This window comes from Lutjanus erythropterus, chromosome 3 (genome assembly GCF_056507025.1).
Source record: "Lutjanus erythropterus isolate fLutEry1 chromosome 3, fLutEry1.hap2, whole genome shotgun sequence".
Classification (NCBI taxonomy): Eukaryota; Metazoa; Chordata; class Actinopteri; order Lutjaniformes; family Lutjanidae; genus Lutjanus; species Lutjanus erythropterus.
Genome location: NC_139319.1, coordinates 27,463,233 through 27,484,476, shown reverse-complemented (window position 1 = coordinate 27,484,476; position 21,244 = coordinate 27,463,233). Strand labels below are relative to the sequence as shown.

Here is a 21,244-nt window from a genome sequence, read left to right as displayed (position 1 = left end):
ATCTGAAACACGTGATGATCAGTTTAAGGTCACAGACTGACATCATCAGCTTTTAAATCTGTGGTTTCAGTTCACGATGGACAAGAGCTGAATTAGTTCAGGCACAGAGGATCTGATTTTTCATCCTGTGACACAGAGCTGAGGTTTTTATAGCTGCAGAAACAGTCAAAAACAGATCAAATCTCTCTCACAGAGGGTCAGAAATCAGATTTCATCTTATTGAAATTCATGCGTTATTGTGCTGACATGGTCAGATTTCTGAATCCTGCTCACAAAAGCGTGCGGTCAGGATCGTGGAATGGTAAGTGAGTCCATGATCAGCCGTGGTCAGTGGGTAGACAAGAAGGACGCAGGATTAGTACGTGTCAATACACAGATTCATCTTTACAAGGAGACGTGGGGTTAGAGAGTAAATGAGGAAACTCAATCAAATGAAGTTTGGTCCGCTCACATCCTCTTCCTGAAACAGTGAAGACCAGATTTCAGGTGCTTTGGCTTAATTTAGGCTACCTTCACACCACCTGGCAAAGATAATCCATTTTGACATTTTTACTCAGATATTTTCAGATGTATTTTAGGCCACATTCATGTAAGGACACCAAATTCAAGAAGGATCTCATATCTGCCAGTATTCGGTGTTCTTCTCCTTCAAATGAGACTGTGCAGCTCTAAATCTGCTTTGGAAGAGGCCTGAATTATTATTTTGCCTTGTTAGCATCCATTACAGATGGTGATTTGGCAGTGCGAGCTGGGCAGACTGTGCTTGTTGCCTGGTTACGTGGAGCTTTACTTATGCATCAGTGACTCTTGTGTACACATGCAGGTTGTTTCAAACACACAGGAAATCAGACATGAGTCACTTTTGGATTAAAAAAAAAAAATCTGGATTGGATTGGACATCCGGAGCTGTGGTGTGATTGTAGCCTGAACAGCCAGAACGAGGGAGAGGATGTGAGCGGAGGTGAGTGCGGGATAATGGGTGGCCAGAGCAATACATTACACCACATCTGCAAATCCGCTTTATTAGAATAAACAATAAAGAACACCATGATCATATCACTTAAGACTTGCAATCATAGATTCATGCACTTGTATGCCAGAAATTTTACGTGTATGGATTTCTTGTTTATGTCTTGATTTTGTCAAACTGCTACAATATATTGCTCTGGTGGTAAACAACTGAGCAAGCAAGCTAGCTTAGCAACACCATTAGCAACAGGAACCGCAATACTGCACACTGAGAAAAGTGGAAAACAAAACAAAAACAGCAGAACAGCGCCAGTGGAAAAGAATGATTTTTTTTTTTGTATTGTTTTAATCATTAAAATTATGACCATTGAATGCATAACCATGCCACAAACAACAACTAGATTCACTGTCTTTTTTTTTTTTTTTAACCTAGTATAAGATTATCTTCATTATTATGAATTCATTCGTTTTCATCATTGTTATTTCTTCAGGTTATAACCAATGCTGCAAGACTATACACAGGTCCCACAATGGGGATCTCAATGCACTTACACACCAAGAATAAGAGAGAGAGAGAGCTCACAATGGTCAATAAGTGCACAAAAAACTATTTTTTTCTTTTATCTGAGGTTAAAAACACTGACAAGACATCCATTGTCAGGCAATGAAATGATAAAATACTGTTACTGTAAAACTAGACCCTTAAAAATACTGACTGTACGCAGCCGAGACACACCTGAACAGTACACAAATCTGGTGGAGTCTCCGGTCATTGACACTGATGGTAAGTGTTTTAAAATGTTTGTCAAATTCAGCTGCATTAACATGACACAAGGAACCAGATTCAGTCTCTGTTATAATCCTGGGAGAAATTAGATTCCACATGATGTGTGAGAAAAAACAGTGCCTGTATGGACACTCAGCCATTGAAAGTGTTATTGCATGTTTGGTCGACTCAGTTTGGGATTTATATTTGTCTCTCCATAAGTGTGAGACCTCAAAGGCGCTGCATGACTAATATAAACACAAGTATCAAACAGACAGTGTCCTAATACTGTGTGACACTCCTCTGATTTGCTCATGGTTGTTACTATGACACATTTCATGAGAGGCTGAGGCGCCGTCTTACGACTATTTCTCCCTCCTAAAGGACTATACATGTATTTTTGCATGGTTTACCTCTGCTGCTGCGATCAAATCTTGTGTACTTACATTAAGCCAAACCTTTATTAAAGTACATCAATGTTTTTTACTATTGTTTAATCCACCAGTACATCCACTATCATCTTGCAGAGAGGCAGAGCTTACTAATTTGTGGCACACATCCGTTTTTTCCTTCTATAATTTTGTATAACCGTTGTGTTGCAAAGACTTAAGAACATTGTGTGTGTTGATGCAGCTCTCTTAGGGAGTAAAAGCTCAGGACATTGTGACTGAACCACCTCCTCCAGACTCTGTAACCAATAGTGAATCATTTTCCCGGCTGCTCACCTCAACTGTTTCACATATATGTATATCTTTATACAGAGTTAATGTAGGTACAGTGCCTTGATACTGCCCACAAGAAAAGAAAAAGAAAAAGAAAACACATTTCTTTTTTCTAATTAAATGATTTCACATTTAAAAAGTTTCAAAGATTTAAAGTTGATAATAAAATAGTGAAATGTTATCGGTGAAAAGTAAAAGAGCAAAGAATTATGGCTCAGAGTGATGGCGGTGGTGGAGTGTGTGCGTGTATTTGTGTGTGTGTGTGTGTTTGTCTTTATGTGTGTGTCTGTGTGTTCGTCTTTGTGTGTGTCTCTCTGTGTGTGTGTGTGTGTGTGCTGGTAGTCTCATCAAATCAAACCCTTCAAACACCATCATCATCACCACCACCACCACCTTCATCTTCATCACTCCAGTAATCATTCTGAAGACAAACTGAACACCCTCTCAGTCATCTCTACTGGCAGATAGAGAATCATCACGTTCCTTCACAGCTAGAACCAGGACAAAACATACAATCCTCCTATTCTAATGACTGGATCAACATAACTTAACATATAATACAAACAGAACAGCCCTGCTGACAGAGAGTTAAAGTATTTTCATTTCCAAATCTCCTTCTTTTAAATCTGAAGTGCTGTATACGCTGCATTAGAACTAAACGAATGCATATGTCTGATTTTTGCCATTTTAAAAAGCTCTAATTAGCCTCTTATAAAACATGGCAGTGCATTAAATCTAGGTTAAGCTTAGTTAGAATTGGCTTTGAAAATCACATTTTAGTGTTTTTAAGATCCAATCTGAACAGGTTAATTAAAACTGCATCCCAGTAAGTGCTGTTCTTCTGATCCAAAAGGATTCAAGTATACAGCAGCCAATATAGAAGCACCTTGGAGACAACTGTGACATCAAATATAAGACCAAAAAATCTATCCAGTAAAGCAAATCACTCCTGAACCATGAGCTTATTGGCTGGGATATCATTCATCTTGGTCATTCCCAATAACACTCCTCCAGTTAAATCAATCCCTGCAGTCATTAATACTGAGTTTGAGCTCTTTTCCTGATTTCTTCAGCCCCTCACCTTCATTTAAATCCCTCCTCTCTCAAGTTACACCACTCCATCCCATCACACCACCTCCCAAACTCCCACCCAACTCCTTATAAGATGTTACAAATATCTACGCTTTAAAATGCTCTCGGGAAATGGGTCTTCCATCTTCAAACACGTCCTTCTCAGACCAAAAATAACAAGCTCAGCCTTTACAACCTTCATTCAAGACACCACCCAGAGTTCACAGTAATCATCTGTTCATGTCACCAGTGACAAGTTGACTTTTAGTATCTTCAACTTACAAATAAATGGTCATTTTGGTCACATTAGGGCTTGCTGAAAGAAAGATAGAGAAAAGAAAACATGACAATACGAGAATTGAAACTCTCAAGATGATTGGTGTATACGCATGTGTATATGTGTGTGTTTGTGTGTATTTTGTGTGTGTGCAGAACCACTGAAATACAGAATCATTACATGAAAATGTGAAAGTGATACAACCCCCTCCCACACACACATCTGCCCCATTTAAATACCCCCAATGCTAAAATTACACATAAATAATACTGATAAAAATGTGGCAAAATTTCAAAAAGTGAGAAAAAACATTGTTTATCAGACCGATGAGAACATGACAAATGTTAAAAAGACTTTGTGCTGCTAAGATGTGCTGTTTCTGAGGACAAATCACAAGTTTATACAAACTGGGGATGAAGGGGAAGGACACAAAGCCCCGTTTCACTAGTTGTTTTAAATGGCCTCTTTGAAATCCCTACTGCCATCTTAAGTGCTTTTATTCTGAAGGTTCGAGTGAGCTTAAGGAGCCCAACATTTGATAAACATTACAAATAAAGCAATGTTGGGGGAATTTGGAAAAGAAGAGAATTTATGACATCAATTCATCTGCATATTTTATCAGTCAATATACGCTTCTGGTACTATAATTACAATAAACTATTAAGCCTGCACTACATTTCAAGACCCCTCCCCTGGCCCTGCAAACGGCCGCTTGTGGGACATACCAGTCCGTATGCGTGACAAGAATATGTGGAACAACTAATGAAACTGGGCTCAAGATGAAGAGGTCATAGAGTAGAGAAAGAGGAGGGGCGGGGTTCGAGGAAAAAGGAGGGGGAGAAGAGAGGGGAGGGGAGGAGAAGTTAGCAAAGCTACCGATTTGTACCCAGGAGGTACAAATTTCCTCGGGGACCATATTTCTCTGCAATACCAGTCATCATAATGTGGCGAAACGACACGACACAGCATGACACCACCATACAACACTGCCTGCACAACACCGACCATTCAGCCACATCTATGTGTATGTGTGTGTGAGAGTGAGTGAGTGTGTGTACTGTAGGTATTGAGGCTGTTGGTGGGGAGGATATAGTGACCTCCCTCATTAAACGATGAGCTCACAGACACCAAACGTCATTCATGCATTTGCCGTAGATTGTTGGCTTGAGCGTGCTGCGCTGACAGCTCATAGCGTCTGTGATGGTCTCCATACAGCATGATGAGTGACAGCGAGCCAGTAAAACTGACAAAAAAGAAAAGCCTAAACTTTTAAGGAAAATCTGGCATCTTTAAAACAAAAAGCACAGCTAGCCAAAACATGGTAAAACTAATTAGATGTATAAGACCACCACGGGGCCACAAACAAACAAATCTAAATGTTACATTTCTTTGGGTTCTTCTGTTAATTTTTTTGGTATTTTTAAAATGTTATTATTTTGTGTGTTCCTTGTGCTATATTATTTCCGATCATTTTTTTAGTAACTTTTCTGTAGTTATTTTTGTTTCTTTCCAGGTTTTCAGGCCAGTTGTAGTTGATAGTTCTTTCTTTGGACACTTTGGGACAATAGGGTTGAAGGGAAGAGGAGCTCCAAAAAGGCTGAGGCCGGCCCTGGTACATTTATGTCTCTATGTCAAGAAAATTTCTGGGTGAAATAACATGAACTCATTAAGATTGACGTAGCCCCCCAAAAAAACTTTGGAGCTATTTTACTTGAGCAATCCTCTATTGAGCATCTTATCAGTTAGTTTTTTTGTTTTGTCTTTTTTTTGGTTCACAATCCTCTGATAAGGAAGGTGGCCTCTTCTTGTTAGCACTTTTAAGGTAAAGCTGAAGGCTTCCTTTCACTCAAAAGGAGATATGTGACTTAAAAAGTTTAAAAATAAACAGTAAGTATGGAGCACAAACATAGAGTGTTAGCATAGACTGTCTGAGCCAATGATCTGCTGCGGACACAAGGATGATGATGGCGTCTGTGTTTTCATCTTATTATTGTTATCGACTGATTTCTGCCTACTCGTGTCTTTATTTATGTGTGTTTGTGTTTTTTTTTCACTCATGTATCATGTATCATGTATGTATGTATCCTTAAGGTTGTGTCAGGTCCTGTGTATGTCTGTGTGTGTGTGTGTGTGTGTGTGCATGTATCATCTTGTGTGTGTCTGACAGGTAAGTGTGTGTGTGTCGTTTCTTGTGCATGTGTGTTTATGTGTAGGCATTGAGGCGTTCTTTGGAGCGTGTAGAGTGGATGTCATGCAGCTCCTGCTCCTCCTTCGACTTGATGTCCTCGTACTTCTGCATCCGGCTGGCGTCCTTCAGATAACCCCAGTTAGCAGCTAGAGCCATCAGGAAATGGACCTGAGAGAGGAGAGGAGGGGAAAAGTCAGGGTTAATAAATGTTATATGGATCACACAGTACCAGATATCAAGCCATTAGCTTGTTTTGAGCACACTGACACCTTTACTTCACATGGATAAGGAAAAAAAAAAAGCCATAGATACAAGGTGTGTGCAGGATGACCCACTCATCTGATTGACAGCTGAGCTCTTCACAGAAATAAATGACATTATATATTTATAAAAATGAAAATGAGTGAAAACAAATTAAATCTACAAAATGAAATAAATGGCCTCTTTCATTTACTGATTAATTATTTTATTTATTTCTGTCTACATTTCTTTTCTTATTGTACAGACTTATCCTTTTTTGTGGCACTCCTATGACTCCATGCTATCTGTCTGTCTTCTCCTGTCTCTTTACGCTGTCAACTATTAAATAAAGGCAAAAATGTCAGAAAACTAATCATAAATACAAAACAAAACAGTGTTTACTTTGCATACTGATTTCTTTTGAGTATACTTTAAAGTTGTTATAATAGATTTTTATATTAAAGTTACTACAAGGAACTTTTCTATTTTGTTGATGTGGACATAAGTGGTAGTGTTTCCACCACCACAAAATGTAATGTCAAAAATAAATGTGTCTTAATAAAAATCTCCTGCTGCTTCTTATTTATTAGTAAATGTTCTATTCACTCTAACTTTGGCTGGGAAAATATAAACACGATTGTTTAATTTGATTTTAAGGAGAATCCGACCCAGTGGCAGACATTAAAAATAACTATACAGAATTAGCTGATCTTTCCTCTGATGGTTTTGTTTGCTTATATAGATGATATAGAGGCATTGGTATTAAACTGGGACAGTTTCATGTTTCACGTTTTAAAGTCTTGTTCATGTTATATTTAGTCATGTTTCCTTCCTCAGGTATTCCTAATCCTAACCCTGGAAGTTATTTAAGTTAGTTCAGAGGGCAAAGGATATGATGCTATTGACAGGCCACCAAATGAAACTCACCATTACCTTGAATAAAATTACAGGCTTTTCTGGGTTTAAATGGAAACAGCTGGGATCATTTAAGTACACAACTCAACAAAACATATAACACGGGTCGAGACGATTTTACACATTAAATGTCTAGGTATGAATTACATTGAAATATAATGTACATAATTTGTTTCTAGTGTGAACATGCAGCATACTCAAGATGAGCACAGAAATACTAATGGATCACAGGTTAGGAAAACAAGAGCTGTTGATTTCAGAGTAGAGACTAGTGGTGCTGCAGGTTTAAGACACTCCCCTCCCTCTTGTTGAACTCTGGTGCCCCCTGCTGAACAAATACAGGGAAGCACTTTAATTAATCCAAAAATATTCTGGATCTGAATTACCTAAATGGTTTATGTAACTAGACTAGACGTCATTTATTAAACCTTTGTTACTTTCATTTCCCTTTGAGACTTTTCCACCAGGTGATTTTTTTTGTATTATATTACATTAGTAAATGAACAAACCTGTAGTCTTCTGAATGCTTTCTCCTCTACAAATCCACCATGAAGACACCTTTTTACATGCTCACCACATATAGTGTGTATTTTATTTTTTTTTGTTGTGTCACCCTGTTTGATATACTCTACATGTCATATCACTAGCAGGAGGAAAACCTACCACACCAGCTTCCACAAAGCAGAAATCTGATTCAGCACTTTCAGTGTTAGATGTCCCTCATTCGGCTGAGGTTCTTTAGTCTTTAAAGGCTTCGCATTTTGTATCTCTAGAAGAAAACAGTGGGGGAGGCTGGGAGTGTTTCTGGGAAAGACTCCAACCCCCTGTGACTATGAGCAGGAATAAACAGGTACAGAAAATAGATGGATGAATGCTCTGGTGGTGAACAGGGGGAGAGAAATAACGTTAAATAACAAGAGCAGGCACAGGGCCTCATTATAGAAAACAGTTCAAACTTCTCTTCCTATCTTAACCGAAAGCTATAATATGTAACATTTCTGCATTAAAGTATCTAAAACTGCCATACAAATGCTATATATTTAATTGACCTGTGTACTTACAGTACCTTATTTCAAATGTTTCCAATAATGTTCAAACCCAGAATAATCCATCATTTATTCAACGGTTCCTTCCAGACTATGTGAAAAATTGTGGAGATCTGAAATTCCTAACTTGTTGTTCTTGAGGTGTTTTTGTGGAAAATAAAAAATGTCTAAAAATAGTTTGTTAAGAAAAACTGGCGCTGTAGCCTCATACTTTGACTGATTTGAGTGCTGTAAAGGAAATTCAATGACGAAAACAACTCCCATTATCCCACTCTACATCCTTTGCAGTGTGATTCAAGCTGCAAGATATATGTAAAAGTCTCTCTTCCTTAAATCATGACTGTCTCCTATCCTATCTCAGACATCTTATCTTATCTTATCTTATCTTATCTTATCTTATTTTATCTTATCTTACTGAGAAATCCTAACTAGATTAAAGACTTCAGACTTAGTACATATACTACAATGGTCAAGAAAAGGCAGGCGTTAATCTTTAGGTTAGATGAGTCGGAGGCATTAATTGTGTCGGAGGAAGAGAAGAAACACCACCTTTTTAGGAGGGTTTCCTCCCAGTTATTGGCTCAGGATAAAGGTTTGAATCAAATCTATCAATTCAAAGTGACTCGTCTTTGCAGGCCATATATGTCCATTCAGTCATAATATTTTTTTGGCAGTTACTTTGATTCAAACACAGGGTCTACGCCATCCTAATGCAGGATTCCTAACTTAGGTAAATCTTCAGCTAGGATGGTTCAGTAACAGCTAAATTCCAACCCTAAGATTTGAATTTTTCCCTAAATGTAATTATGAAACATATGTCTGTAATACAGACTCTAACTATTTTGCGTCACTGCATGTCAGTCACCTTTCTTCCCAACATCAAGACTGATTTCAACCTAAATGGATGGGACATCTAGAATAAGATGATTCCTTGGTGCATCCATCAGGGAATATCATGTATGACATATGTAACATGATGGAAACGCTGTAAAAAACATGGGATGAAACAGACAAGGGTGGCAGGCAGCTTTCCACAAAAACAGCCAATAGAGAAGGACACATTTTACTTTTATGGCTTGGGTACATTTCAGCACCTGTACTTTTTCACTTTTACTTAAGTAAAGAGGTGGTATCAGTTCTTCTACTTTTCTACTTTTTTTTTTCTTCTTTTTTTAAAGCATTTTTTTTTTTTTTTTTTACAAGTATCTGCACTTCTACTTGAGTAAAGAATGTGTCTACTTTTACTACCTCTGCTGTCACAGCAAAAATCCAAAATGTCATTCTAAACGCAGATAAGGCAGGATTTCAGAAGAAGGAAGCTTCTGTAATGAGGCCCGGCTGCTGAATGCATACAGCGTGGACAAGGATATATCTGACAGGACTGATCCTCTCCACACCTTGGTGACTCATCGTCTGTATTACTGCAGACACACAACAGATTCACCCGCTCTGTGTCCCTCTCTCTGTCTCGCTGTGTCTCTGTCTCCTTCCAGGTGGGTTTGAGAATGAGAATGAGGCCTGTTTCTATTTTCAGTTGTAACATAATGCAGATTATGTAGATTTATGAAAAATACCAGTTAAAGTTTCCCATTTCAGTGCCATGATGTCATCGTAAGGAATATTGGATGATACATTAATATCATTGTTTTACTTCTAAATATTGGTTTTCTGCATCAGCCCCAAAATTCAGGCTCAGGCTCTAAGTAGTGACCTGCTTGCTGTATATTATCCCGCTAAATACACAGTTACCAAAAAATAATAATAACTGACACAAAATATTGATTTAAAATTGATTTTGTAGATTTAAATATGATTATGTGCTCATCCAGAGTCTATTATCAGAACTGCATTCATAACAACGGTCTGTTCTTCATAGCAACAGTGTGCTGCTGGTCCTCACCATGGCGATGACAGCAGCTCCTGCTCCTGCCAGTGCGCACACGAACAGATGGAAGGTCAAGTCCAGCTGTAAAACACAATACACACATAATGTCATTCATATTGAATTCAGATTCTTCTGCTGTTTGTCTTGATACAAGTCACAAATCATTAAATTTGCATATCGCTTCAAATACGAAACAGCAAGAACAGCAGCCATGTTCGTCGCTCTTTCCTCTTACCTCATTGGATTCGCACATCTTGAAGAACTTCTCAGATCCTGTACACACCTTCCTCTCCTCAGAGATGGTCACGGCTCCTGGTAGGCATTAAGAACACAAACTTTTCATCACTCTGGCCATCTCTACTTCAGCAACTCCATATTTGCAAGAAGGCTGATGAATGAGCCGACGATGCTTTGGACATAACTTCCCTGAGTCTCTGTATGTGTTTAATTAAAATTGACAGAGATTAATGCTTCACTGGTCCTGCACTGTTGGCCACTGGGAACTGCCCAGTATGACCACAGTGTGCTGCTGGTGGGAATACACTCACAGTAACCTCAAAATTACCACAGTGTTGAATCCAAACCTTTATGAACCAGCAATTTTCTTTTAAGTGAAATATTGTAATTATTACCCCTGAGAACTGTTCATTAGATACAGTAATTAGTTTGCTGACAGGAGGCCCATGTGCAGTTTGGACAGTAGGTGGCAGTGCTACAAAAGGCCTCTTAGCGTGTGTGTGTGTGTGTGTGTGTGTGTGTGTGTGTGTGTGTGTGTGTGTGTGTGTGTGTGTGTGTGTGTGTGTTTGGTTTTATGTGGGCCTGCTGGAGAACAACATGGTGGACAGAGCTGTGACTGCATCATGTAAAATAATACATGACCATTACGATATCTGCTTGAAATACAGTAAAAATATTATCTGCAAGTGCAAAGGCAGGTAACTAGAATGAATCAGTCTTTTCATGGTTTAGTTTAATATGTTGTCATAGATACTGAATTTAACTATAAACCACTCTGCTCTCTATTGCAAAGGTTGAGCGTCCCAAAAGTCTCTACTGTGTCATTTATAATACACTCAGTGTTTATTTCAATAAAATCCTGTCTATTTAAATATTGATGTCAGTGTATAAAGTTTTATGTTATCCAGTGAACTGAATAATTTTGAAATGTAGGTGTTGTGAAAATCAAACATTACATTCCACTTTGAGTAATTAATATGGGTTTATGGTGGATGCTTATTCATATGGATTTATTTCCTGTGAGCCCACTGTTCTTTGTAATTGCTCTTTTGGAAATGGTTCATTTCTGCCCACAGTGTACTGAAAGTGTAAGTATCAACAAAAATGAGCTCATTTTTCATTCATCTTCATCTTCATCATCTAGAAAAAAAAACATTATATGGTCCTGCTCGCAGCCAATCACCACATGTGTTCTTCACAGAGAAGGACCTTCGAAAAAATGTATTGAATGAAGTACTCTACTGGTATCAGCATCACTTTAAGGGTATTGACCATATATGTTACTCGATAATTTCCTAAACCACTCTGTGTTTGCTGGTAGAGAAATATTACTGAACAAGCTATTCGTTTCTAGATATAGAATATCAGTGAATCGTAACACACAATTCTTCAGAAATACATAAAATAATAATAAAAAAATAGAATTGTGCTTTTATTTTAACTGAAAACAGTTGAAGGGACATTAATTAATTAAATCTAATTTCTAATACTTTTTAGATACATACTAAAACCCTAAATTTCATAGTCAGGTGTCTATTGTGGATTTGGATTTCCAGTGTCTTTAAACAGACACACAGGTAAAAAGTGTCAAAGGAGTAGTGCCAAGAACAGCTCTGAATAGACTGTTGAGGAAATGATTATGATTATTCAATAGCCTTTTTTCTTCTTCCTCATGTCTAACCTTTACATCACAGGCCCACCGGTGTAATCCCTGGAATACCACTGCCACAACACATGTTCAGTCCACAGGCTTTCTACCAACACGGACAAATAAACACAGACACACAGACTGGGATCAGTAATTTTCTGTAATTTAACCAAAATAAAGGTTAGTTCAGCTGAATTACTCCTCTTGAAAATGTGACACGTTCTGGGCCTCATTGTGGCACATGGTACACCGTGGGCTTTCTACTGGTAATTTGGCAATTTTGTCGCTCACACAGGTTTTTCCATCACGTGTGCCAGTTTGGTATTCTCGCCATTAACTTGCCTTCACTACGCGTGAGGATACACACAGTGTGTGTTCTGTCCGTGCGGATAAATGTGGTGTCCAGGATTATGAGGACCTTTATTTCTTCACTGGCTCATTTCAAGAGCACACAGTGCGGGGACAGACCACAGTCAATAACTTATCAGCAGTTTCTGTGGATAGTAAGAGAACCATCTCCACTTTAATAGATCACAAAGGGAGGAGATAGATAATATTTTCTTTCAGTATGTATCATTTATAGTTGGGGTGTCACAGAATATAGATCAATATGGGAAACAGTTCCTCTCAGGTCAGAGCAGCTCAGTGGAAAAAGCAGGCCATAGTTCACCAAGCTTGAACCCAGAACACCAAGAGAGGAAGATGCTTCCCTCTGTGCTACCCATGTGTTTGAAATGAAGTGAGCAGAAGAGGAAAGTGTAACCTGACTCCACCATCAAAAGCAGTCTTTGTGCCCTGTGGCATATAAGCATAGAAGATATTGTGTCTTTCCTTTCTCTTTCTTACTTTCTTTCTTACAACAGGATTTGTGGATTTGTCACACGTACTGTATTCAAAGACCATCAGCTGATATAACTTTAAAGGGACACTTCAGTCCAAAATCAAAAATGCATATTTTTCCTCTTTTCAGTTTGGAGATTATCAGTCATGAAGATCATACAGAGCATAACAGTATCATAATGTTTCTTACATTCCTGTGTTAAACATTTTTATGTCAAAGATAAACAGTGGCACCATACAAATATAATATAAAGCTTCCATACTTAACTACTTAACTAAGTCCTCGAGCAGAAATTCCATCCTACCCCAATCCTCAGACTTTGATAATCCTTGAAAAAGAGTTTCATTTTTATGATTTATTATTTTATAACTACAAGTAACATCACATTATACAACCTTGGGATGTAAATGAGCCATAAAGCGAATTAACCTTGTAAAAAAAAAAATTATAGTAGGCTACATACAAAAAAACCCAAAGAAAAATAATGCACATTTAAAAATACCAAGCCTGTGCAGAAGCCTGATAACAACCTGATCATTTGAATCAGGTGTGTTGGAGAAAGGAAACATCTAAAACATGCAGGGCAGTGGGCCCCGATGACCACTTTTGGATAATGGGGTGGCATTTGGGGTGGCCAGTCAGATTTCAGGGGTGGCCAGTGTCCTCTCAGGCCCCCCATCTAGAAACACCCCTGATGAGCCTGGAGACTCACTGATAGCAGCTAAACAAGTAACCCTCCATGTTTCTCTGTCTCTCATATGCATAAACACACAAATAATTCATCCTTCACATCTTACCAATGAATTTTAACAGAATAGTAGCCTTCATGTGAAGGTCCATACTGTGTTTGGCTGCACCATATACAAAAAGAGTCCATAGTTCCAGGATTTAACCTGTTTATATGTGCTTTGAGCACAGATCTCTTGAGCTGAAAGCACACTGGATGCATTAGTCGCTGTGCACACCGCTGCAGCATCGTGTGTGTGTTTGAATGAAAGGGGGAGTGACAGATGGAGGGGAGAGAAGGTGGGAGATAGACTATTGGATGCAATGTTTTTGTAAGTTAGTAATGACTTACTCAGACTGCTGCACAAACTTTGAATATTATCTAGTAAGTCAACCCAAAACCTGCGGGGCTGTTAACCCATGCATGATCCAAGATACAGATGCCCGCCTTCTTTCCAGTGTAATGGAAGTGCATGGCACTTAGCTTTCCAGAAACCATGACTCAGTTACTCAAGATAATCCAAAGATTTTTTTTGTGTGAGCAGTTTCATGTGGTATCTATTTTCTTTCTGCCAAACTACACTAACAACTGTATCACCACGCAGAAGAAAGTGTGCATCTGCTCGTGGATGAGGGGCTAGTGCTGTAACCTCTCATCCATGAGTAGATGCACGATTCCTTCTGTGACACGGTTAGTAGTTGAAGAAATTGCTCATGAAAAGGTCTGTGGATTATCTTGAGTAACTGGGCCATGATGTCTGGAAAGTGACATTACTGTGTAGTTTTTTAAATGTATTTTTTTTAGCACTATGTGGACCACAAGCCGAGTGCCAGTTAGTTGTATTATACTGAAGAGAAGGCACACGTCTGAATTGTCCGTTAAGAGCATTACTCAAAATAATGCAGTGATGCTAAACTCACGATTTCAATGATAAAGTAGATATGACAGTCAGATATGAAACATAATCTGTTCATCTGTTTCAGAGGTATCTCGCATCATCATGGTACATACCAAACTGACGCAGGTCCAGGCAGAGGTTGGCTCCCTCCACCAGGCTGGTGTTCTGACACATGGACCAAACGTTGAAGTACATGAAGACCGGCAGGCTGGTGAATGCTGTCACTCCGAGCCACACCAAGAAGAACAGGTAGGCCAGGAACATAAGCTGCAAACACACAGACAAGACATAATAATGAGTGACAGAGGAGATGTGTTTTGCCTCAGCGGTGTGTTTTTAACCATGATAATACAACTTGAAAATAGAATTAGCAGGTAATTTTAACAGACCTGCCTATTTACAGGGGTTCAGGGAATTTATTTGGTCAAGTAGACTCCTTTATACACGTTACACGAAAAGTACTTTTAGCAATTTGCAGCCTTTGTTTCCCATTATGTCATTAAAGCTTAGAAATTAAATTCATTCTGTATGTGATTAATTACACAGGTGTAAAGGTAATCGTGTCTGTTCTCTGCATCATTTGACAGCGAGGCATTAAACACCCTTTGCACAACTCACTACACTCTCTGCTCTGCTCTCTTTTGCCATTTACCTTTCTCACACAGGCCAAAGACCTGTGTGTGTGTGTGTGTGTGTCAGTATGTGTGCATGTGTTATCTCCAGAGGCCTGTACCAGAAAGCCTTGCTTCTCTCAACTGCACAGACAGAGCAATATAGATGTGAGGGAAACGTTTGATCAGAGATTGTGGACAATGCCTTATCTCTCTCTCTCTCTGTCTCACTCCTGTGCATGAATAGATGTGACTAACAGACAGATGCCAGACAGATGAAGACATGACGGGTTTTACAGTGAGAAACAGACAAAAGAAATATTTCAGTTAATAGCTGATCTATTGAGTTACGCCAGTCTTAACTTTGATCCAAGACGGTATCTGTATCTCAGAAACACTCCATCCGTGTCGGCTGTGCTTTAGTTGGCAGTGTCGGTGCTGTCTAACACAAGGCAGATGCTACTTGCACCCATGTTGAAAAAGTGAATGTGGCTATTTGTACCTAGGTGTAGCCTTGAATGGCAGAAACATGCACCCAGGGTGTAAATAGCCCATGTGGATAAGAAGTTCCACTCTTTATATCTAAAATAAGGGGGCAAGTGTGGATGGCCAAGTAGCTGCCCATTATTGTTACCCAGGTACAAATACACTCTGTTAACTTAATCACTACATAATATACAGTACAGTATATATACTTTAAATAATATTATTAATTATTATTAGTTGTATTTTCAGTTGTATTTTTTAAGCACTTACTGTATCTTTGCAACACAAATCTTTGACATATTACTTATATGTTGGTCTTTCATAAGATATTGGATGTCTAAAAAGAACAGTTTTTTCTGTCATAACCACTCTGATGGAGCCCAGTTCATCACATAATGCTATACATACATTAATTAACTTTGGTTAATTTTGCCACATTTAGGAACATCAAAGTATCCCAATGCAAATGTATCACTTTATCAGGAGGGAGATAACATTACCCAACAGATTTTTCCCACGGAGACACCAAAACCATCAATATGTTATAATTTCCTAATACTTTCTGACTTTCCTAGCCTGTCTGTGGCTCTCAGCTCACAAATATGTGGTTGAATTCTTCCACAAGGCTGAGTAATTTCTTAAAACATCTCAACACTGTAGTCTTTTAGCAAAGATTACTAAACAAGCAGGAAGAAACAGTGCATTCGTAGGGGACTATTTTCAATGGCGTATTAATCCACATTTGGTGCTTCAGTGTGAATTTTCAGCAGCAGGTGTATGTAGGATTGAGTCAAAATAAACTACAGCGTGTGTGTTTGTGGTAATGAAGGACAATGTCACCTGGTTAACTCACCAATGTGTGTTTTTGGAAGAAGATATATCTTTTTGATGGATTGATTCATTGTTGTTTTTTGCCTTTTCATGGTATTTATTAACAATAAGGAAATTAATATAAAATATATTACTACCTTATCCTTACCCCAGAAAAAAAAATTCTGCAAGCACTCTGTCCATCTGAATGTGTGGCAATACAATTTAAAATCTCAGTATACCACATTAAATTTACTGGTCACAAGGATTTCTTACGAATGCAGTCAGGCAGCGTCCGCAGGCAGTGATCTTGAACTCTCCATAGAGGTCCCTAATAGCCCCGGTGGTAAAAAATCCCTCCACCAGCAGCAGCACTCCAAACACAAAGAATCCAGCTGCAAGGCCATAGATGATGTACTTCAGGATGTCAATACTGTGGAGAGAACACACCCACAGTGTCACAGATTAATGAGTATTTGTTTATTTTCATGCTAGACTGCATCTTTAAGTGTTATTCATAGACTTAACATGTATATTCAGTTAAATTACCATGTGTAATTGCCATAAACAAGTCAGAGATAATAAGTGAGGGTGAGCCTGGATCTGAGACTGAGGCAGTTGAAGTGGTTGGCAGGGCTACCAGCACTTTTCCTCTTACGATGAGTGGAGAACTTGGATGGTCAGATCATGCACTAGCTGAAACTTGAGTAATCGACACAATTGAAACAAAATGCAAGCTAATACTTGTTTCCATCCGCTACTATTATGTGTTTATTAGGAGTTGGTTCGTAGAGCTAAGAAACAGATGGAGTCAACTGCACAGTCAGAAAACCGTTATACCACTGAAGAAAAAGATGGCGTGACAAGATTAGGCGATTAAAAGAGCACCAGTTAGAGCTCAAGCAAAATTTCTGTTTGTTTCATGTATTAATATGAGGTTACATCAGATCTGTGTGGAGTGAACATGGATGTATTATTGAACCACTGGAGCAACAAAGAGGCTGTTAGAGCGGAAACAGCTCATCAGTCATGTGAGTTAACTATTCAAAAGTAACTTGAATAAAATTTGCGTCATAGCCTGCATCTCGGTCTCCCTAGGTAAGCTATGGAAGACAAATTTAAAAAAAGTCTCAGAAGGAAATTTGGGAAGGGAATTTGGTAGTTGCAATGGATTTTTACTTTCTTTTAGCAAAAGAAAGTAAAGGTTTTGATTGTAAAGGTTGCTGACCATGTGATAAACCATGTAAATCTCCCGGTATGGTCCTTTAATCTTTGTGAGAAATGATGGTTGAAGAGAAGTAACTCACATGGTGAACACATCCAGTGTTTCTCCCGGGGCTCTGATGACTTCAAAGTAGTTCTGGAGGATGGTGACAGTGCCGCTCAAAGCCTCGTGGCCACACCCACAGAACAAGGCCACGCCCATGTAGAGGAGAATAGTGGCGATGAGAGAGGCCCAGGGCAGACTGCCCACACATCGCTCACAGCACTCCTTACAGCCTAAACACACATAGAAAGAGAGAGTTATAGTGCTGACAGTATCTTAAACGTATTCAGCATCATGATTACAGCAGAATGTTCAGATGATTGAAAATGCTGATGGTGAAAAGTATGCATTCAGTGGTAATGGTTATATAAGGAACATGTAAAGTAGGTACAGACAAGAGAGGAGGCTCAGTTTCCAAGAACACTCCAACATTATGGGAAATATATTTGTTTGCATTTTACCCAGAATCTGCAGGGACACTATTGGTTTTATCTGTCCAGCACAGAGATACATTAAGGACATATGTAGCTTAGCTTAAGAAGTATACGAAGAGGAAAATGCTAGTTTAGCTTATGTGCAAGGGGGAAAAACTCTCTAAGCTGTTGAAATTACACCGTTGTGCACATATTAGAAAGGTAAGGCAAGAAAGCTGGTGAGAACAGTACTTTCCATCCATTTACAGAGAAAATAGTCCCTTCTGATAACTGTCAACAGCATGTTCTATGGATTAAACCAGAGTGGCTGACGCTATTTCTAGTTGGTAGAGCGTCCACCCCATGTATGGAGGCTGTCAGTCCTCTGCAGCGGCTGCTGGTTAAACTCCCGCCTGTGGCCCTTTGCTGCGTGTCATCCTCTCTCTCTTCACCCCCCTGTCCTGTCTACTCTTCAGCTGTCCTCTCAAATAAAGGCAAGAAAAGCCCAAAAACATAACTTAGAAAAAAAAAAAAGATGTTGCTGCTGAAATTTTTGAAATACAGTTTTTCAGTGCTGTGAGCACCACAAACAGAATTCCATTCACTTCCATCCATTTACATTTAAATGCATCTTGCATTATGTTTATTTATTTTTCTATTACAGATTGCTAGTTTTGTTCTAGTATTCTACTTGTTATTCAACTTTATTATTCTAGTTTTATTCTACATATTATTTGGCTATGGATGTTTTTTTTGTCCCTGTGTATTTTTGGGTATTTGTGTATATGTGTGCTTTTTATTGCACTGATCAGGAGTAGCGCTCCAAATTTCATTGTATTTTGTACCATGACAATAAAGGCTATCTATTCTATTCTGTTCTATTCTATTCTATTCTATTCCAGTGTATTAGGGTGGGAGCAGAATATCAAAATGTGGTGGCATAAAAAAACAAAAACATCTGCATGGCATTATGCCACCTGTAACTTTCATGATGCAATATAGGACTTAAGAGAAAACACATTGTCGGTTAGACAGATATTAGCAGTTTTGAGGGGGCACATCCAGAGTTTGCAAAAGAGGTACAGGTTAGCCTCTCTTTACATCATTAGAAACCTAAACAGACAAGCAGAAATCATATCAACCTGTTTGCTACTTGGAAATAAATGTAGATCGATCTTATCCTAATGCAGTTTCTCACTGTCTAAATCAGTGAAGAATTAGTTGTGATCACTCTGTGTCTTTCTCTTTGCCATCCTCCTGTGTTGATGTGACTAATTACAGTTCTTCACCTGCCATATTATATAATTGTGCAGTGGCTGTGAATGATGCACCAACAATTCGGGCATTTCAAAATGACTCACTTGTGTGGCCGCCTTTGTAACTGTGATTTACTGTAGTTGCTACCAGATAGAGGGTAATCTTTCTTCTTTTAGAAGAGTGAAGGGAAAAAGGCCACAGTGCCGGGGAGAAAGTTTCAGTTAACAACCCACATATCAGTGTTCTTGACAATGTGTTCCCCCTGAAAACACATAAACTATAACGACAGGAGAGAAGGTGACACTAAAGCATTTCAACAGGACTAGGTACAGAAAAATGAAAATGTTTCCTCCTGCATTTCCACGATATAACATAACACCTTCACACTATGTCTCCACAACAACTGGAACAGATGTTATACTAAATAATCAGCTTTAATGTGGACTGTTGTGTAATGCCATTGTTTAACCGATTTGTCTTGCAGACACAAATATGCAGAAGAGAATAACAGTACATGGTGAGGTCAGGGTTACTGGGTTTAATAAAGTGGCAACCACATCTAACTGGTAAATTCACTGTGGTTGTGTATTAAGCTGCAGTTCCACAAAGGGTTCTAGATGCTGCCTCCAAAAATACCTTAAAGGACCAGCATGTAGGATTTAGTGGCTGCTAGCGGTGAGCTTTCAAACCACAAATATCTCCTCTTCAAGTGTGTAAGAGAACCTACGGCGGCCATGAAATGACTTATTTTACGGTAATGAAGACACAACGATTCTTATTTCCAGTGATTATACACTAATGAAAACATTTCTGCCATATTCTGCCAATAGATCCTAAATTTTACACACTGGACCCTTAAATGCACAAAATGTATGTTCCGTCACTATGGGCTCTCTCACATTGAAACAATAACAAAAGACATAGTTGATGACATCATGAAGTAGCATGGGATAATGGGAGTTCTTTTCTTTACTGTTAAACAACGACCACTGTGAATGAAAATCTATCTGAGGTTCGTCAGGCAGAAATCATGTTCATTGATGAGGTAATATATTAACGTTTTATTCACATTTAATCACACTCGCTGTTTTCCCTCCTCAGTCTCTGATGCATGATGATTGATTGATTGATGTATCCCACTTTTTCCCATAATAGCAATGAGAGCGGCTAGTAGGAAATGCACCTTTACCTTGAATAAATTACACGTTTCTCTGGGTTTGAACATTGTTGGAAACATTTAGGATAAACAGGTACAGAACTCAACAATATACTGCATATATACATGTCTTTATTTAAAAAGCCCAACTTCTGGAACAAAAAATAGTTAAAGTCTGCATAAAGCAATAATAAATAAGCTCTGAGTCACACCACATGTGTTATCAACTACAAAGCCAAATGTGAATGATTAAAAAAAATGAAGCAGTTTCTACCATTCTGAACTGCTGGGGCTGTGTCCTCTGTCCCAAGTAACTCTTTTTTCACATGTATAAATGTGTTTAGAAGAAAATCTTTACACAGGCTTTAATGATAGTTTTCCATAAGGGTCTCTTGATTTTAGTCTAATTTCTTCTTATATTTGTCTTGGTAGTTATTTTCAGGTTTCTTGTCCCATTAAGATTTTTCAGTTACAGAAAGGTATGTTTTGGGGCTTCTATGCTTGATTGACAGGTGTCTCTGCTGAGCTCACACCTAGCTCCACCCAACACTTGACTAAAAAAAATTATAATAATAATATCACCAGATTTCAATTAAAAAATCTCCATTTTGTATAAAAATCTGTATCAGCCACATACACATATACAGTGTGTTCAAAATAAGCACACGCGCAGCCTCGCCGACTCACTGAAGCCTACATGTAGACGGAGCAGCAGTCCTACAGAGAGCGAGAGAAAGATAAAGAGAATCACACACACACACACTGCTTCCCTCCTTCACCTCCCTGTTGCACAGAAAGGGGTTTGTGTGTCTCC

The 21,244-nt window shown here is 38.6% G+C and overlaps 1 protein-coding gene across 1 annotated transcript in view; it reads right to left on the bottom strand.

Annotated features, from left to right (window-relative positions):
- Nucleotides 1-5,886: 5,886 nt before the first annotated feature.
- LOC146330173 (neuronal membrane glycoprotein M6-a-like) overlaps nt 5,887-21,244 on the bottom strand; it is a 31,871-nt gene continuing 16,513 nt past the window's right edge. Inside the window, exons 2-7 of the mRNA XM_084715662.1 lie at nt 17,645-17,837; nt 16,614-16,770; nt 14,544-14,697; nt 10,315-10,391; nt 10,095-10,160; nt 5,887-6,161 (exon numbers count right to left, since the gene is read on the bottom strand). Of these exons, the coding sequence (XP_084571788.1) occupies nt 6,009-6,161; nt 10,095-10,160; nt 10,315-10,391; nt 14,544-14,697; nt 16,614-16,770; nt 17,645-17,837 (800 nt within the window). The 3' untranslated portion in view covers nt 5,887-6,008. The remainder of the gene's footprint in view (nt 6,162-10,094; nt 10,161-10,314; nt 10,392-14,543; nt 14,698-16,613; nt 16,771-17,644; nt 17,838-21,244) is intronic.